This window comes from Cervus elaphus, chromosome 5, assembly GCF_910594005.1.
Source record: "Cervus elaphus chromosome 5, mCerEla1.1, whole genome shotgun sequence".
NCBI classification, from domain to species: Eukaryota; Metazoa; Chordata; class Mammalia; order Artiodactyla; family Cervidae; genus Cervus; species Cervus elaphus.
This window is the reverse complement of record NC_057819.1, coordinates 19,971,213-19,989,619: the sequence shown is the minus strand read 5'-3', so window position 1 is coordinate 19,989,619 and position 18,407 is coordinate 19,971,213. Positions and strand designations below refer to the sequence as shown.

Below are 18,407 nucleotides of genomic sequence, written 5' to 3'. Positions count from 1 at the left end.
GAGTTTTAACAACTAGACTGCCAGGGAAGTTTCTCCATAGTTTATCTTTTGCAGGATATGCTATAGTTGAAATCATCCAGTATTTAGTCTTTTCAGATTGGCTTGTCTCCCTTGTGTGCATGAGTGCTAAGTCACTTCAGTCATATCTGATTCCTTGCAACCCCATGGATTGAATCTCACCAGGCTCCCCCGTCCATGGGATTCTCCGGGCAAGAATACTGGAGTGGGTTGCCATGCCCTCCTCCAGAGGATCTTCCAGACCCAGGGATCAAACTCACATCACTTATGTCTCCTGCATTGGCAGGCAGCTCTTTACCACTAGCACCACCTGGGAAACCCTGTCTCCCTTAGTAATATGCATTTATGTTTCTACCCTCTTTTCATGGCTTGATAATTCATATATTTTTTTTAGCACTGAGTACTGTTCCATTGTCTGGATTACCATTTTACACATTCACCTCCTAAAAGACATCTTGATTGCTTCCAAGTTTTGGCAATTATGAATAAAGATGCCCTAAACATCTGTGTGCAGGTTTCTGTGTGGACGTAGATTTTCAACTCGTTTGGGGAGTGTGATTGCGGGATCATATGGTAGGAGTATATTTGATTTTGTAAGAAGCCACCAAAGTAACTGTGCCATTTTGCGTTCCCCCCAGCAATGAAAGAGGGTTCCTGTCCTTCCGCATCTTCATCAGCATTCGGTGTTGTCAGTGTTTTGGATTCGGGCCATTCTATTAGGTATGTAGTGGTACCTCGTTTCAATTTGCAATTTTCTAATGAAAATTACATTGACTGTCTTTTCATATGTTTATTTTCCATCTGTATTTTTCATTTGTGAAATGTCCATTCAGGTCTCTTCCCTGTTTTTCAGATTATTTGTTTTCTTATTGTTGAATTTGAAGAGATCTTTGTATGTTTTGGATAACAATCCTTTATCATATATATATAACATTTTCTCCCAGTATGTGGCTTGTCTTCTCATTCCTTGAACAATATCTTTCACAGAGTGAAAGTTTTAATTTTTTTTTAATTTGATTATGCAGGCTCTTAGTTCCCATAGGTGGGATCTAGTTTCCAGACCAAGGATTGAACCCCAGGCCCCCTGCATTGGGAGCGTGGAGTCTTAGCCACTGGACCACCAGGGAAGTTCCAGAATTTTTTTAATTTTAATGAAGTCTAGCTTATCAGTTCTTTCTTTCATGGATCATGCCTTTGATGTTATATCTAAAAAAATCATCTCTATCCCCCCAAGAATGAGATTTCCTCCTACATTATCTTCTAGGAGTTTGATAGTTTTGTGTTTTACATTTAGATCTGTGAGCCATTTTGAGTTAATTTTTGTGAAAGATGTAAGATTTGTGACAAGATTTTTTTTTTTTTTTTGCACATGGATGTCCAGTTGTTTCAGCGCTGTTTGCTGAAAAGACTGTCTTTGTTTCACTGTGTTGCCTTTCCTCCTTTGTGGGAGATCAGTTGACTATATTTATATGGGTCTATTTCTGGGCTCCCTGTACTGTCCCATTGATCTATTTGTCTCTTGTCAACAACACACTGTCCTGATTATGGCAGCTTCAGAGTAAGTCCTGAAGTCAGGTAGTGTCAGCACAATGACTTTGTTTTGCTCCTTCAATATGATGTTGGCTATTCTCACACAGCAAAAATGAGAGAGCCTGAATCTGATCCCAGCTCTGAGTCACTCTAGCTTTTGGATAATCCATCCAGGAGCTTCTCTTTTGGTACAATTATATATTTGCTTTTGTTTCTGCACAAACAGTATCATACTTCAGCTTGATTCTATCACTTGTGTTTACTCAACAAGTTGAGGAGGTCATTTCATACCTTTCTTAACTTTTGTGTATAGATTGATACATAGTTTTCCCCCCCTCCTTGCTACAGGGTATTCTGTTGAGCATGCTTTGTAATTATTTGGAGAGTTCCCACCAGACTTTTGCTCCTCCAGTAACTATCTGCAAACTAGTATCTTCCGCTCCCTCCACAAGTCTATCTATAGAAGAACTTCCTACTGGGTCAAAAAAAAGAAGTGCATTTACAATTCTGCACTTGGCCAGATCCCTTTGAAAGAAGCTGTCCCATGTGAGGAACAGAGGCTGTTTTAAATTCAGGGAGTGTTTTCAATCTCTAACTGAAGGCTGGATAGAGACAGGGGCATATCTTGCCCCCCCCCCCCAACCCCTCTGGGCTTGACCTACTCTCCTGCTCATGAATGGATCCCTCTTCTGTTCCTCAAATGCCAGATGAGTTCCCACCTCAGAGCCTTTCCACTGGGAGTTCCTTTCACCTAGAATACATCCCCTCCTGATCTCTCCATGGTTCCCTCTTCCTCCCCTTTCACCTTCCTCAGGAAGCCCTTCCCAATTAAGCAGACCCATGGCACTTTCCATTGCCTCACCCGGTTTTATTTACTTTACAGGAAATAAGTAATAACCTGGCACTACCTGAGATTATCTTGCCGTATTTACTTGTTGATTTTCCCCACCCCACAGAGAATGGGAGTTTTCTCTTTTTTCACACCCATCATCGAGCACCTAGACCCCAGCGATCACGGAGGACATGTAGGTTCCCTCCTCTCTCCCGCTTCCCACCACCCTGCTCTATTTTTCTCCACGAAATGTATTCCCTTCCAACAAGTATAATTTGTTTATTCATTATGTGTATCGCCTGGCTCTCTCACTAGAATGTCAGCCCCAGAAGGGCAAGGATCTTGTTTTGTCCTCCGCAGCATCTCTTAACACAAGAGGGCACAGCACATACTGCCTTTCACCAAATATTGGTTGAATGAATGAGGATCATAACCTCCATCCTCCAGGGCTGGCAAGGTTGTCCCTCTGGAGCAAAAGGCAGATTAAAGAGCAGGCCCCCCGCAGCAGGTGTGGCCATTTCCTCCTGCTCAGAATGGGCCTGAGACCTCGAAGCCTAGAGCCCCAGCGGAAGGGCCTTGGCCTTGCGGATGGGGGCGGGGCTCGCCGCAGGTGGGCGGGGTAATCCTGACCACGCCCCACAGAGGCCCCGCCCAGCGGGAGGCCCCTCCCCGCCCATAAGTGGGCCTGGGTGCCCGCCCCGCCCGGTTCGCTCCGACCTTGCTGCGGCGCAGCCGGGGGCGGGAGGCCCGGAGGAGCGGCGGGAGGAGGGAGGGGCGGAGCGAGCGCAGCGCCGGGCGCAGTCTCCAATGAGCCGCGCGGAACCGGCGCCCCTGAGGACCCCAGCCCGCTGTTCCCCCTCCCCACGGCCCACCTGGTGCCAGGTAAGGGAAAAGGTAAGGGGACCCCCGACCCAGATCTTTCTCAGGTCGAGGTGCTACGCCGGGCAGAGGCTGGGGGGCCACTTGGCTCTCCCTGCCCCGGGGGTGGAGTAAAGGCATCTCGGTAGAAAGTGGGAGCCTCCTGGGAGCCTTCCTGGCCCCCGCCTTGGTACCCCAGAGCCCGCAGTCGCGGGTCCCAGCCCCCCATCCCTGCAGCATCCTTTCCACGCCGCAAGGAGATTGCAATTTTTTTTTTTTTTAACCTTTCAGATGCCGCCAGCTCTTGGAAAATGGTGGGGGTGACTTTTGGGGGTGGATCCTGGGATGACTGTTCCCCCAGGATCTGACTGGCAGCTCTTCCGAGGGCTCTCCGCACCCTCCAGCGTGCCGTGCTCAAAGATCCTGAGAGCCTGCCTATATCAGAAACCTGGGGGCAGGCCTGAGCCTGCCGACCTTGGGGAACCCCTTCCCCCCACTCACCCTGGCTGGCCAGTGGGTTGAGCCTTCTTTGCCTCCATCCTGGCAGTTAAGCCTGTGGGTTCCCAAGGGTCTCTCCCTTGTTTCTAAGTCTCTGTTAAAGCAGGGTGCCCCTCCCCAGACCTGAGGTTAATTAAAATAGCTTTCATCTGGTCTGACAGGATTCCCCGCCCACTGCCCCGCCCCCTGGATATTGGCTGGCCTCCATTCCCTTGCTTCAGGCGGGCAGGTGCCAGGTGACCAAAGGAGGCTGGCAGGAAAGCCACCGTAGCTCCCCAGTTCGCCTCACCTAGCCCTGTGGGTCATCTGAAACAAGTCGCCAAGGGCCCAGCGTGGGCTGGGGGGCTCAGCAAAGGTGGGACTCAGGGTGGAAGAAGTCCTGGCCCTGCATCTGGAGACCCCACAGTGACACCATCCCACAGCACCCGCCCCAGTCACCTGGGCGATACCACTGGGGGGTGAAAAGTTCCCCTCAGAATTTGGGGGTGAACTGAGCTGGGTGGGCCCCTCCAGGTCCTTCATGACGCTTTCTTGGGAGCCCTGCATAGCCTGGGTCGCAGAGAGTGAAGTGTGGGTTTCACCTGTTCTCTGCGGGTCATTTGATGTCCCCAAGCCTTTCTTTGCCTACCTGTAAAATGGGAATGATAACTGAGAGACCCTTCCTGAGTAGCAGTGAATAATCAGGAAGGGAGGTGGCTGGCACTTAGCTCATTGTCAAACACTTAGCAATAATCCGTAAACGTAAACAGTAGCTGTCACCCTTGTAATAATAATTCCTATTTATTGTCTCCTGGCTGTTTCAGACTTTCCTTTTGTGCATCTGACAGCTGGTGATGCCCCAACCACCATTTTTTCTACCCGAAAGAAAAGCCTTTGACAGGACTCTCAGTGAGGGTGGGGTCATTTGCTAATCCTATGGCATTCCTTAGCTCTCGGGGTCAAGGCGAGTTGACACTGTCTTCCTGGGCACATCAGGCCCTGGGCACAGCCTGCCCTGACCTCTGGCCACCACCCTGTCCTTGTCCCTTGGGGCACACAACATCACTCATGTGCCCACAATTTGCCCTCCAGCTTCACCTGGCCAAACCCACGTCAGGCAGATGGAGAGCATGGACGTGGCTCCAAGCATCCCACTGGTCCCCATCCTCCCCTCCTCCCAGTATGGGCTGATGGTCGCGTCCCCTTCATTCTGCTGCTCAGTAACTTTAAAAATAACAAGAGTCGCCCTGTCTCCACTGAGGGCTGTAACCTGACCCTAGTTGGATTCTGCTCCATCAGAGCCTGGAGCAGGAGGACTCAGCACTTGAGAGCTGGGCACCCTGGTGCTGTGGCTGCTCTGCCCCCGCCCACTGGGTAACCTCAGACCAGCCTCTCTCCCTCCCTCTCTGGGCCTCGGTTTCCCCATCTGTAAACTGTGATTCAAATAGCCTGTGATGCTGGAGTGTGAAACTTTGTTTATGCCGGTGAGGAAGATAGACAGCTGGGCTCCCAGGTGGGTGCCTGGCCATGAAATGGGTTGACTTTACCTGAAGCGGAGGGTGTCAGGAAGGGATTCCCCCGGTGACTGGAAGTAGGCGTGGGGAGAGCCAGTTCAGCCCGTGTTCCTGCCAACCCCCACCCCGTGCTGGTCTCTGGCAGGTCTGCCTTCTCTCCCACTTCTGAATGCCAGCTCCTTCCTGAGGGCTAAAGGGACTCCTCGTCCCACCCCGAGGTGAGCTGCAGCCAAGGTGGCTGGCAGTGCCTGGGCAGCCGGCAGGCCTGCAGAGGCCCCAGGCCAAGAGCATCCCTCCCCAGGCTCTGTCTCACGCTCACCCACTTGCTGGCTCCCCGAGGCCTCTGCATTGCAGCAGACAGGAGCCTAAGCCGGCAGCCCTCCCAGGGGTGGAACAAGGGCCTGCGCAGGGGGTTGTCTGTTCCCCCATCCCTACCTCCACCCACTCTCCTGCCCTGGATTCCCCTCAGCCCAGGCTTCCCTGGAAGAGTTAGCTGCTGACAGGGCAGCGTCTTCTCTAGGACGGACTTGAGTCTTCCTGGAAGAGCTGTGGTGACAGTAGAGCCCCTCAGGCTTGGGGACCATCACGCCTCTGTGTCGCCTCTGCAGCTCATACCCTTCTGAGCATCATTAAAAGTCTTGCCTACCGCACCGCAGCCCCCCCCGCCCCGAGAGGCTGGTTTGAAGAATCACGGCTTCGGAGTTGAGAGCCCAGATTTTGGAACTCAAAGGCCTGGGTTCACATCCCAGCTCTGCTACTTCCTCCTAGCTGGGTGACCTGGAGCAGGTCACTGAACCTCTATGTGCCTCAGTTTTCTCACTGTAAAATGGGGATAGCAGTGAAACATACCTCATAGGATGCTTGTGAGGGATGACTGCATGTAAACCACTCAATCCAGTGCCAGGCGCACAACAACCTCAGTGTCTGCTGTTATTACTCTTGCTGCTGTCCTTGTCAGTGTTAGCGCTGTCCTCAGTTCTCTTGGCGGAGCCGCCTCTGGCATAGGCTCTGTTCTCCTTTGATGAAGGCTCTGTGTTTGCACTTGCTGAATGTGTGTGTGTGTGTGTGTGTATATATACACATATATATGTATTTTTAAATTGAAGTATAGTTGATGTGCAATGTTGTATTTGTTTCTGGCGTACAGCAGAGTGATTCAGTTATATATATAGTCTTTTTCATATTCTTTTCCATTATGGCTTATTGCAAGATATTGAACATAGTTCCCTCTGCTATACAGCAGGTCCTTGTTGTTTATTTTAATATAGTATCTGCTATGTTTATCCTAATTTATCCCTCCCCTACCCCCTCTCCCCTTTGGTAACCACAAGTCTGTTCTCTTCGTCTGTGAGTCTGTTTCTGTTTCATTAATATTTGTGTCATATTTTAGATTCCACATATAAGTGATTTCATGTGGTATTTGTCTTTCTCTTTCTGATTCACTTCACTTAGTGTGGTAGTCTCTAGGTCCATCCACATTCCTGCAAATGGCATTATTTCATTCTTTTTTATGGCTGAGTAGTATTCCATTGTGGGTGTGGGTGTGTATATATATATGTATATGTATACATACATACATATATGTATACATACACACATACATATATATATACACCACATCTTTATCCATTCATCTGTCAATGGACATTTAGGTTGCTTCCGTATCTTGGCTGTTGTAAGGACTTGCTATGTTGACAAGCATTTTAGCTTAGCAGTGTAGAGCATAGCTTCTAAAACCAGACAGCTCTGAGTTCAAATCAGAGCTCCACTGCTCACCAGCTGTGTGATCTTGTTTGGGCAAGTTATTAGCTCCTCTGGGCCTCAGTTTCTCCATCAGCTAAGTGGGAATGATAGTGTAAATCTGACAAAGTTGTTGTAAGGACTAAATAAGTGGACACATACAAAGCACGTGGCTCAGCCAGAAAGATAAAGACTAATACAGTATACTAACGCATACATATGGAATTTAAAAAGATGGTAACGATAACCCTATATGCAAAACAGAAAAAGAGACACAGATGTACAGAACAGACTTTGGGACTCTGTGGGAGAAGGCGAGGGTGGGATGTTCTGAGAGAACAGCATTGAAACAAGTATACTATCAAGGGTGAAACAGATCACCAGCCCAGGTTGGATGCATGAGACAAGTGCTCAGGGCTGGTGCACTGGGAAGACCCAGAGGGATGGGATGGGGAGGGAGGCGGGAGGGGGGATCAGGATGGGGAACACATGTAAATCCATGGCTGATTCATGTCAATGTATGGCAAAAACCACTACAATATTGTAAAGTAATTAGCCTCCAACTAATAAAAATAAATGAAAAAAAAAAAGCACGTGGCTCACGTAAAGGGCGGGACCGCTCGGAAGCGCTGTGCCTTGTCATTGTTTGCTCACAGTGACTGGACACCTGCTGCAGTTCTGAGGTTGTGGGTCAGCTGCTGGGACCCTTCACACACGTGAGCCCCAGCTCAGGCCTTCGTTACCAGAGTGACTGAGCCACGTGCTTTTGCCTCTCTGTGCCTCAGTTCCCCCAGCTGTAAACGGGAATGTGGAAGCACTGGCCTCCTGGAGTCGTGTGAGGTTTCTGGCATTCCAGAACATCCAGTCAGTCACCTTGGTCTGAGCCTCGGAGCTGTGAGGGAGAGGGTCTCTCAGGCTGCCCCCCACCCACTGCCCCGTTCCCAGTTGCTCCTCACAACCACCCCTCCTGTTGCTCCGTGCCTCTCTCCTCCTTTGGGGACTCTGGAGCTTTGCCCATTCTGCAGATGGGGCATCAGAGACCCTCAGGTCTCCTTGTCTCTCTCAAGCCCATCAACACATTCCTACCTTAGGGCTCTCGCCATGTCTGTTCCACCTGTCCAAAATGCTTTTCCCCCAGGTATGCACATGGCAGACTCCCTCATCTCTCTCAGTCTTATTCAGGTATTACCTTCACAGCAAAGTCTTCCCGGTACCCCCATTTAAAATTGCCCTCACATCCCTTACACCCAACTCTTCCCCCCAAGCCCTGTCTCTTAACACACTGTATCACTTACTTATTGTACTTATTGTCTGTCTCTGACATGAATGTCCCATCTCCTCAAGAGCAGGGATCTTTGTTACTTTGGTTCACAGTTAAATCCCCAGCACAAGAACTTCCCTGGTGGTCCAGTGGCTAAGACTCAGCGCTCCCAGTGCAGGGGGCCCAGGTTCAATCCCTGGTCGGGGAACCCAACCCACATGCCCCAACTAAGAGCTTGAACGCTGCAACTAAAAATCCTGCATGCTGCAACTAAGACCTGGTGCAGCTAAATAAATAATTTTTAAAAATCCTTAGCACAAAAAAAAAAAAAAAAAAATCCTTAGCACAAAGAACAGAGTCTGGCCCACAGAGGGTACCCAATAAATATTCCCGAATGAGTGGAACCTTCACCCTACCCCTGTGTAATTTGTCACTGTCATTTTACCGATGAGGAATCTGAGGCTCAGAGATATCAAGTGACTTCCTCAAGGTCACACAGCCAGCAAGCAGCATGCCCTCACCCCTCACCCCACTGCTCCCTACAGGTCTGGCCTCGCCCTACAGACAATGGCCTTGCCCCCATGAGCTAGAGCCTGCCCCTCGGTGCCTGCCCACCCCTGGCCAGCAGGATGCAGCTGTGGAAGGCAGTGGTGGTGACCCTGGCCTTCATGAGTTTGGACGTCGGCATGACCACGGCCATCTACATCCTTAGCCACCTGGACCGCAGCCTGCTGGAGGACATCCGCCACTTCAACATCTTTGACTCGGTGCTGGACCTCTGGGCGGCCTGCCTGTACCGCAGCTGCCTGCTGCTGGGGGCCACCATCGGCGTGGCCAAGAACAGCACCCTGGGGCCCCGGAGGCTGCGGGCCTCGTGGACGGTCATCGCCCTTGTGTGCCTCTTTGGGGGCATCTACACCATGGTGAAGCTGCTGCTCTTCTCCGAGGTACGCAAGCCAGTCCGGGACCCATGGTTTTGGGCCCTCTTCGTGTGGACCTACATTTCACTCGCTGCCTCCTTCCTGCTCTGGTGGCTGCTGTCCACGGTGCAGCCAGACGCCAAGGCCCTCGGGCGGGGTGCTGGGGCCGAGGGCGAGGGTGAGGGCGAGGGCTTCCCTGGGGAGGACCGGCCCGCACCCGAGCAGGCATCCGGGGCCACGCTGCAGAAGCTGCTGTCCTACACCAAGCCCGACATCGCCTTCCTCGTGGCGGCCTCCTTCTTCCTCATCGTGGCGGCTCTGGGTAAGTGCCGGCCCGCGGGGTCTGGTGGGCACCCAGGGAATGTGTTAGGGGGGTGTGACCAACTCTTCTTTCCTCTCAAGTTTGTTTTTTTTTTTTAATTTTATACAACTTTTAAAATTTTTATTTATTTATATATTTCTGGCGGTGCTGGGTCTTTGTTGCTGTGCGGGCTTTTCTCTAGTTGCGGCAAGTGGGGGCTACTCTGGTTGCGGCGCGCAGGGTTCTCACTGCGCTGGCTTCCCTTGTTGCGGAGCACAGGCTCTAGGGCGCGTGCCTCAGTCGTTGTGGCTCCTGGGCTCTAGGGCACAGGCTCAGTAGTTGCGGCGCATGGGCTTAGCCGCTCCGAGGCATGTGGGATCTTCCTGGAGCAGGTATCTAACCCGCATCTCCTGCATTGGCAGGCGGATTCTTTACCACTGAGCCACCAGGGAAGCCCCATCCTCTCCAGTTTTAGTATCTTCCTCCCATGATTCAAACATCATGTTAATATGCAAAGGTAAACATTGAGGGTTTCGCCCTAATTCTGCCCCTGACAACCCTAAATCCCCCTGCCCAGGCCTAACTACAGGAAACGGTTCCAGCAACTTCCACGTGGGCAGGAAACCACTTTTATTCATTTCTTACATGTGCCTCCAGTGTTTCTTTATACAGCTGTAAGCAAAGGAGTGCACGTCTCTCTCCCCCACCTTCTGCACTCTAGTCTGCGTCTTGCTTTTTTCACTTAATATATCCTGGGGACTTTACTGGTGGTCCAGTGGTTAAGATTCTGAGCTTCCAATGCAAGGGTCATGGGTTCAATCCCTGATAGGGGAGCTAAGATCCCACATGCTGCACTGTTGTTGTTCAGCTGAAGTTTGTGTCTGACTCTTTGCAATCCCATGGAATGCCAGGCTCTGTCCTCCACTATCTCCCAGAGTTTGCTCAATTCATGTCCACCGAGTTAGTGATGCCATCCAATATCTCATCCTCTGCACCCTCTTCTCCTTTTAGCTGTCCTTCCCAGCATCAGGGTCTTTTCCAGGGAGTCTGTTCTTTGCATCAGGTGGCCAAAGTATTGGAGCTTCAGCTTCAGCATCAGTCCTTCCAATGAATATTCAGGGTTTATTTCCTTTAGAACTGACTTGTTTGATCTTGCTATGCAGTGCAGCCATATAAAACAATAACAACAATAATATATCCTAGAATTTTCCCAGTTAGTTCCTCATTTTGTTTTTGACTGCATAATACTCCACTGTGTGACTGTACCATAGATTATTTAGTCAATCTGTTGTTGGACTCTTGGGTTGTTTTGAGTCTTTTTTTTTCTTTTTTATACACATTTCCTATAAATGTGGATATATCTAAAGAAGTTATCCTACAGATAAGTGGCATTTCTGGGTTCAAAGCATTTTTTATAATGAAGCAGAATAGAACCATCAGGTTATGTAGTCTGTGATGAGCTTAAGTTGCATGAAACACCTGTGTGTGTGTCCTGGTTGGTGATATAAATTGTATCTGCTCCTCTGGGTCTGGTCCAAACAGTTTGAAAGTACCACTTCAGAAACCCAGTGAGAAGATGACATCACAGGGTGGAAACTCTCTGGGTTCTGGGGGCAACAAGCCCCAGGTACCAATTCCATTCCTGCTCCAGGCCTGGCTTTGTGACCATGGGAGGGTGATCCAACCTTCCATAGCTTCACATCCTTCTTATGTGAAATAGGAGTTGCTAGCATCCTTGTTCCAAGATGTTGTAAAGTTGGAATAAAGACAGAGAGGAGAGGGATGTCCCTGGTGATCCAGTGGTTAAGACTGAGCTTCCACTGCAAGAGTCATGGGTTCGATCCCTGATCAGGGAACCAAGATCCCACATGCCACAAGGCACAGCTAAACAAACAAAAAGGACTGAGAGGAGGAGAGGTACAGAGCTTGCTACATATGGTAAGTACCCGGATGTTTGCTCCTATGAGTCGTTACATATTTAACTCACAGAGGGACAGAGTCTGGGAGCAGCCACAAAGCCACAGTGATCTCAGAGAGGACTGGCGAGCCCTAGAGCCCATTTCCACGTACCAGCTACCCTCTGTCCTCTCAGTTCCGGCCCCGTGACCACTGTGTGATTTTAGGCACGTCTTCTCATCTGTAAAATGGGCATCTCAGCAGTTGTGAGGTTCAGTGAGCTCATACAAGTAGGATGCCTTGGACAGCTCCTGGCACATAGAAAGCTCCCAATAAGTTTTAGTGGCCGTGAGTATTGAGATGACCCCTATTCATTTAACCAGACTGCTGCTGCTCCTTACACTACGAGGTCAGCGGTCTGCTTGTGAGCAGCCTACTGGGATTCTATTGACCCTGGTCCTCAGCCACAGCTTTGGTGACAAGAGAGTCCTGCGTCTACTCTGCTGCCTCCCCTAGCAGGCTTGGAGCCCCTTGGGGTCAGAGGTCAGGTCTGACTCCTTCAGGGCCCCCAATACCTGGCATTGAATGAGACTCACTGAGTAGATGGATGAGTGAATGAGTGGATGACCATCCTGCCCATGTTGGCAGTTGTCTCCCCCACAGCCTTTATTCCCCCACCTGCCAGGGTGCTTTTGTCAGCTGTTGTGAACTTAGGGAATACAGATGTCCTAAAATACAGCCAAGCAGATTGTGCCAGCCTGTAGGGTTATGTTGAGGTCAAGGGCTTAAACTTGAGATCAGGCCCACAACTTTACTCATTATTTAATTTTTTTGGCCACCCCATGCAGCATGTGGGATCTTAGTTCCCTGACCAGGGATCAAAGCTGCACCCTCTGCATCAGAAGTGTAGATTTTTAACCACTGGACAACCAGGGAAGTCTCAGATAATTTTAGTCGAGTTTACTAACAGTGGCCAAACCTCAGTGTCTCATCTTGTAATTAGGGCTTTGTCAGGGTTTTGTGAATTTTTTTTTTTTTTTTTGGCTGCACCGCAGGGCATCTTAGTTCCCTGACCGGGGATTGAACTTGTATCCCCTGCAGTGGAAGTGCAGAGTCCTAACCCACTGGACCACCAGGTAAGTCCCAGGTTATTGTGAAAATTAAATGAGGTGAAGCACAGTGCCTGGCAAAACCAGGTACTTCATAAAAGTTAAATACTATGGCTATTGGGCTTCCCAGGTGGTGCAGTGGTAAAGAACCTGCCTGCCAATGCACAAGATGCGCGTTCACTTCCTGAGTCGAGAGGATCCCCTGGAGAAGGGAATGCCAACCCAGTCCAGTATTCTTGCTTGGAGAATTCCATGGACAGGAGAGCCTGGCAGGTTACACTCCATGGGGTTACAGAGTCGGACACAACTGAGCAACTGAGCACACACGCGTGCACACTATGATTAGCAATTACTTTTCAACCCATAAGCATCCAGGAGGGCCCAGATTTTTCTGAAATCTTATAATCTAAAAAGAAAAACTGCCCATTGTAGTAAAAAAAAAAAAAAGATTAATTTTAGTGTTGAGTATGTCCCATTGTGATTCTTTAATATGGATTTCATGGCAACCTAACTACAATAACCTTGGGCAAATGACCTAACCTTTCTGAGCCCCAGTTTCCTCATCTGTAAAATGGGAAGAATGATAATACTACACTTATAGGATTATTGGGAGGCATTTGAGACTTGAAAGAGATGAATGAGTCGCTATCTGGGGTAACAGTGGTCCAGGCAGAGGGAACAGCCCGTGCAAAGGTCCTGAGGCAGAAAGCTGCCTGATTATTGAAGGAAAAGCAGAGAGAGTTGAGGGAGAGTAGAAGATAGTAGCTCAGCACCAGGACCAGTCGTGCAGGGGGTGTCAGCCATTGTGAGGACTTTGATCCAGGATGAGACGATCTGATTTGGGTTTCACAGGCTCCTGCTGTCTGCTGGGAGCGGAGAACAGGTTGATGGGGACAAAGGTGGCAGCAAGGAGAACCAAGACTTTGTTGAGACCATCCACAGGACGTTGACAAAGCTGGGTAGGACAGCAAGAGGGAGAGGCAGCAAATTCTAAAAGTATTTTCAAGGTAGAGCTGCAAGATTTGCTGGCAGACCGGAGAGTTTCACCTGGTTCTTGGGCAGATTCAACAAAAGAATTTGCCTACCCGCTTATTAGTTCAGCCTCCCACCCAGCAAGGGCTCCATGAATGTCTGTGGTGGTTAATATCATCACTGGTGCTTGTTGGACCAAAAATTCTGCTGGAGCTCCTCAGGCCCTTTACTTCCCCATAGGTAAACTGAGGCAGAGATGCAGCTGAGGCAGAACTAGCTGGAGACCCCATCTGGCCAAGGGCAGGGGAGATGAAGGCCAGCTTTGTAGCCTCCTTGTGGTTTCTGTGCCAAGACCAACAGAGGGCGCCAGAACCCCATGGAAGGCCTCACTGTCTTGGCTGAGCCAGTTCTGCAGAGCTGACTGGGGAGGGACCCACCAGACCTGCACAGGGTGCATGGATTGACTTTCATTGTGCACCTCCTCTATGCCTGGTGCTGACCCAGGCTGTGGCTGCTGAAAGAGCTGCAGTGAAAACTGGACACAGTCTGGTCTGACCACCTCCCATTCCATGTCCATCATTTCCATGAGAGTGGGCCATTCATTCCAGGTTATTGGGAGGGAAGGCACAAGGAATGAGCCCCCAGACTGGAAGCTGGTTTGGATTTGAGTCCTGCCGTCCTCTTAATTGCTGTGTGACGCTGAGCAAGTTACTCAGCCTCTCTGAGTCTCCCATTCCACCTTAGTGAAATGGGGATGACATCTCTGCCGGATGCCCCTTTCCCCCCACCACACCCAGGATTGATGTGAAGACACAGTGAGACACATGGGTAAGAAATTATCTGGCAAGCTATAAAGTGCCCCACCAAGAGGGGCGGGGTAGCAGTTCTAGCATTGCTCAGAAGCAGAACTTCAACATCTTCTGAGCTTCTAGAATTTGGACTCTGAACCCTCTGGCAGAGAGAAGAAAGAAGTGAACTTTGGCGGCTGTCCGCCACCAATCGGTGGTGTGACTGGATGAGCCTCAGCTCATCTTTTCGGCTCCACTTTCTTCATCTGTAAGATGGATGATAACAGGGTCACCTTCTGAGTCCTCATGCAGAGGGGATGAACTATCACCCGGCAGCCCCGTGGCTCTGTGTTCTCCATGTCTGGGAGCCATTATTCATGATAACAGGATCCAGTCAGTATAGACTGAATAACACATTTCCTGTGTTTCTGATCTCTGAAAAGAGGGGGCCCCCCTCCCCACCCCTGCCCGGCTAATAAGCAGGAGTTTGCAGAGAGAGAAAACCCCACGAGTGGAATAAGCAGTGTGGGTAGTCTGTGGGCTTCCTGAGCCCCCTCCTGGCTGCAGACACCCCCCTGAGCCCGCCCTATCTCCGGCAGGAGAGACCTTCCTTCCCTACTACACTGGCCGGGCCATCGACGGCATCGTCATCCAGAAAAGCATGGAGCAGTTCAGCACGGCTGTCATCGTCTTGTGTGTGCTGGCCATCGGCAGGTAGCGACCCCTGCCTGTTCCCACCCACCAGGCCTACAGTTGGGAGCGGGAATGGGGTAGTTCCTGAGAGGGAAAGGCGCCAGGAAGGCCCAAGAAATGCCCCTGCGGGTGGGAGGTGAAGGCCTGTCCCTCAGTTTGTCCCCATGGTAACCAACAACCCAGCTACTGGCTTAGTTCTGCCCATTTGGTTGAGCCCCACCCTAGAGCCACACCCCTCTTGTCCCTAAAAATAACTTCAGTCCTCGGGGTTCCCCTTTTGGCACCACCCCACCCCCAGCTATTTTCCAGGCAGGAAACAAGGGCCACTTTGTCTGTGCTGTTCTAGAAAGGCGAGAGGCCCGACGGGTGGAACTGGGCTCCTCGCCCACAGTAAAAGAAGTCCCCCCTGTGCCCTCACGTTGGGGGCTCCTTTTGGGAACAGGGTGACCCCCCGGCAGTGCCAGCCCCAGAGAGTGGGCTCAAGGTTGGGGTCCCTCGCCCCTGTGAAGGCCCTGGCCTGCCAGCAGTGGGGAGGGAGCAGCGGGGGGGCGGGGGTCAGTTGCCGGAAGGACGTCGTGCTATACATAACATCTCTTATCTGCAATTAGCTCATTTGCCGCAGGTATTCGGGGCGGCATTTTTACCCTCATATTTGCCAGACTGAACATTCGTCTCCGTAACCGTCTCTTCCGCTCGCTGGTGTCTCAGGAGACAAGCTTCTTTGACGAGAATCGCACAGGTTGGTCTTCCCGGGGGCCTCGGGTGACCTGGGGCTGGGCCCAGCCAGGTGGGCCTGCCCCACGTTGAGGATTTAAATGGGTGAATCAGTGCTTTCAGTCCTGCTGGCTCTCCCTGCCATCCAGTTCAGGGTGGGGATGCCCCTGGTGGCTGAGCCCTGGGGAGCTGGTCTGAGGTTTTGCTGTGAGCTATGGCCATTCTAGGACCCTGGCCAGGCCATCCTGTCCCTGAAGCAACCAAGGCCTCACCTCCCACTAGCTTGCGGGAAGCACATGGGCCAGGACTCCTCCGGCCCGTGGTGGTGAGCAGGGCAGGGGTACAGGACAGAACAGGGAGGCCGAGACCCAGTCTCTGAGGCAGCTCAGCGTGGGTGCAGGTCCCATCCCTGACTTCACCTCCCTGAGCCTCTGTTTTCTCCTCCATAAGATGAGAACAATAACAGGAGCTGCCCCACGAGGTTGTTGTCAAGGTCTTAGCCCAGTATCCAGCCATCAGTAAGGGATGGTCTGGTCCTCTCTCTTCCATAGCTCAGATTGTTATTACCGTGAGGCTGAAGAGGGGAGTGACCCCTCTGCCAGTGACGGGGAGGGGCCAGGGGTTCGGCTCTGGCTCAGTCACGTACATACTGTGTGGCGCTGAGCAAGACTCTCCCCCTCTCTGAGCCTCAGCTGCCTCCTCTGTGCTCTGGAAGATGCTGAAGCTGAAACCAGATACTGGTGACAAGGGCTGGACTCAGAGCAGCCCTCAGGCCATTGACTCACCCTGTCCCCCCTGCAACCCAGCCCAGAAGACGGGGAAGGTCCAAGTTCCCCAAGGGTCCCCCGCCCCCACCCTCAGTGGCCCTGTTACTGCAGAGGGAGCTGAGATGCCTGTGTTCCAGGGGACCTCATCTCCCGCCTCACCTCGGACACCACCATGGTCAGCGACCTGGTCTCCCAGAACATCAACATCTTCCTGCGGAACACGGTTAAGGTCACAGGCGTAGTGGTCTTCATGTTCAGCCTCTCGTGGCAACTCTCGTTGGTCACCTTCATGGGGTTCCCCATCATCATGATGGTGTCCGACATCTATGGCAAGTACTACAAGGTAGGCCCCGCCTGATCCCCGCTGGGGTCTCCCCACCAGCAGCTCTCAAATGATCCCTTAGGATGGGCTCAGAGGGCCACTGGGGGCTAGTGAGGGACTTGTCTTAAAACTGAGTTTGCATTCAGTCATTCATTCGTTCAGTCATTCAATAAATATTTATTAAGCACCTACTAAGTCCCAGGCACTGGGATACATCAATCAGACAGGACCCCTGTCCCCAGGGAGCTTATATTCTAATAGGAGAGCCAGCCAATAAATAGAAACAATGATAATGATGGAAATGTATAATACAGTCATAGCTCAGTTGGTAAAGAATCTGCCTGCAATGCAGGAGACCCGGGTTCGATTCCTAGGTCGGGAAGATCCCCTGGAGAAGAAAATGGCAACCCACTCTAGTATTCTTGCCTGGAGAATCCCATGGACAGAGCAGCCTGGCAGGATGCCCCCTGGCAGTCCATGGGGTCTTAAGAGTCAGACACAACTTAATGACTAGAGATATAATACAATAAAAGTTGGAGGAGATAAATGAAAAGAAATAGAATTGGAGTTGGTTGCAGTTTTATTTTATTTTTAAAGTTAAATGTCTTTCTTTTGCTATCCCTTTTAAAAATTTTTGTTTATTTTGTTTTTGGCTGTGCTGCATCTTCGTTGCTGCGCTTGGGCTTTTTCTTAGCGCGGTGAGCAGGGACTACTTCCTAGCTGTGGTGGACGGGCTTCTCGTTGCGGTGGCTGCTCTTGTTGCAGAGCATGGGCTCTGGAGTGCAGGCTCGTCAATTGTGGTGCACTGGCTTAGCTGCCCCGAGACATGTGGGATCTTCCTGGACGACAGATGGAACCTGTGTCCCCCACATTGGCAGGTGGATCCTTACCCACTGGACCACCAAGGACGTCCCAGGCTGCAGTTTTAAATTGGTCTTTCTGAGAAGGTGGCCTTTGAGTAAAGAGGTGGACATATTGGGGAAGCTCGTTCCAAGCAGAGGGCAAAGCCAGTGCAAAGGCCCTGAGGTGGGAATGTGACTGACCTGTTTGAGGACCTCGGGAAGGCTGGTGAGGCCAGGACCAGGAGTGAGGAGAAAGCTGGGAGGTGGTGGGGGGGGGTTAGATGGTATAGGCCTTTGTGGGAAGTTTGGGTTTCACTCTGAGTGCAAAGTTTGCTCTCTTTCTATAGAGTGTATGTTCAAGGTTGGGGCCGGGGGTGGAGGCACTCAGGCCCCCATGATCGAGGCCCTCACCCACGGTGCAATGATGGGCAAGCAGCAGTCGCCTCTGGCTGCCCCCAGCGCTGCCTCTGTCAGAAGGATCAGCCTGTAAGCTAGGCCCCTGCCTCCCCTTCCTCCTGCTTCCCACAGTGGTGGGTGCCTCTCAGCCCTCAGGGACCCAGGCTAGGTACAGGCAGCCTCTTCCCTAGTGATCCAGGCCTGAGGGGGACAGGGGCACTCCTGACCAGGGTGCTTGGACCCTGAGCTCCCCACTTGGTCAGGACCCTTAGTGCCCATGACCTGAGGCCAGCACCTACATGAATCCATTCCCCACAGCCCACTGTGTCGCCCTCCTGCAGAGCCCAATCACCGAAGAGGGCCCTCTCCCCACCAGCTCTGGATCACTGGCCTCGCTGTTTTCGTCCCTGAGGAGAGAAAGTAAATATATGAGTTGGAGTCGGAGCAGTTTCCCTTC

General features: G+C 51.3%; 1 protein-coding gene across 5 annotated transcripts in view; it reads left to right on the top strand.

Moving 5' to 3' along the window:
• Positions 1 to 18,407, top strand: part of ABCB9 (ATP binding cassette subfamily B member 9) — a 37,030-nt gene that overhangs the window by 5,213 nt on the left and 13,410 nt on the right. For 3 of the 5 annotated variants that reach the window (XM_043901989.1, XM_043901985.1, XM_043901990.1), the window contains exons 1-5: positions 3,092 to 3,274; positions 8,776 to 9,472; positions 14,816 to 14,930; positions 15,518 to 15,648; positions 16,528 to 16,733. In XM_043901989.1, coding sequence (XP_043757924.1) covers positions 8,860 to 9,472; positions 14,816 to 14,930; positions 15,518 to 15,648; positions 16,528 to 16,733 — 1,065 coding nt within the window. In that variant the 5' untranslated portion in view covers positions 3,092 to 3,274; positions 8,776 to 8,859. Of the gene's footprint in view, positions 1 to 656; positions 739 to 3,091; positions 3,275 to 8,775; positions 9,473 to 14,815; positions 14,931 to 15,517; positions 15,649 to 16,527; positions 16,734 to 18,407 lie in introns of those variants that run through there. The other 2 variants (XM_043901987.1, XM_043901986.1) reach the window with 2 other exon arrangements.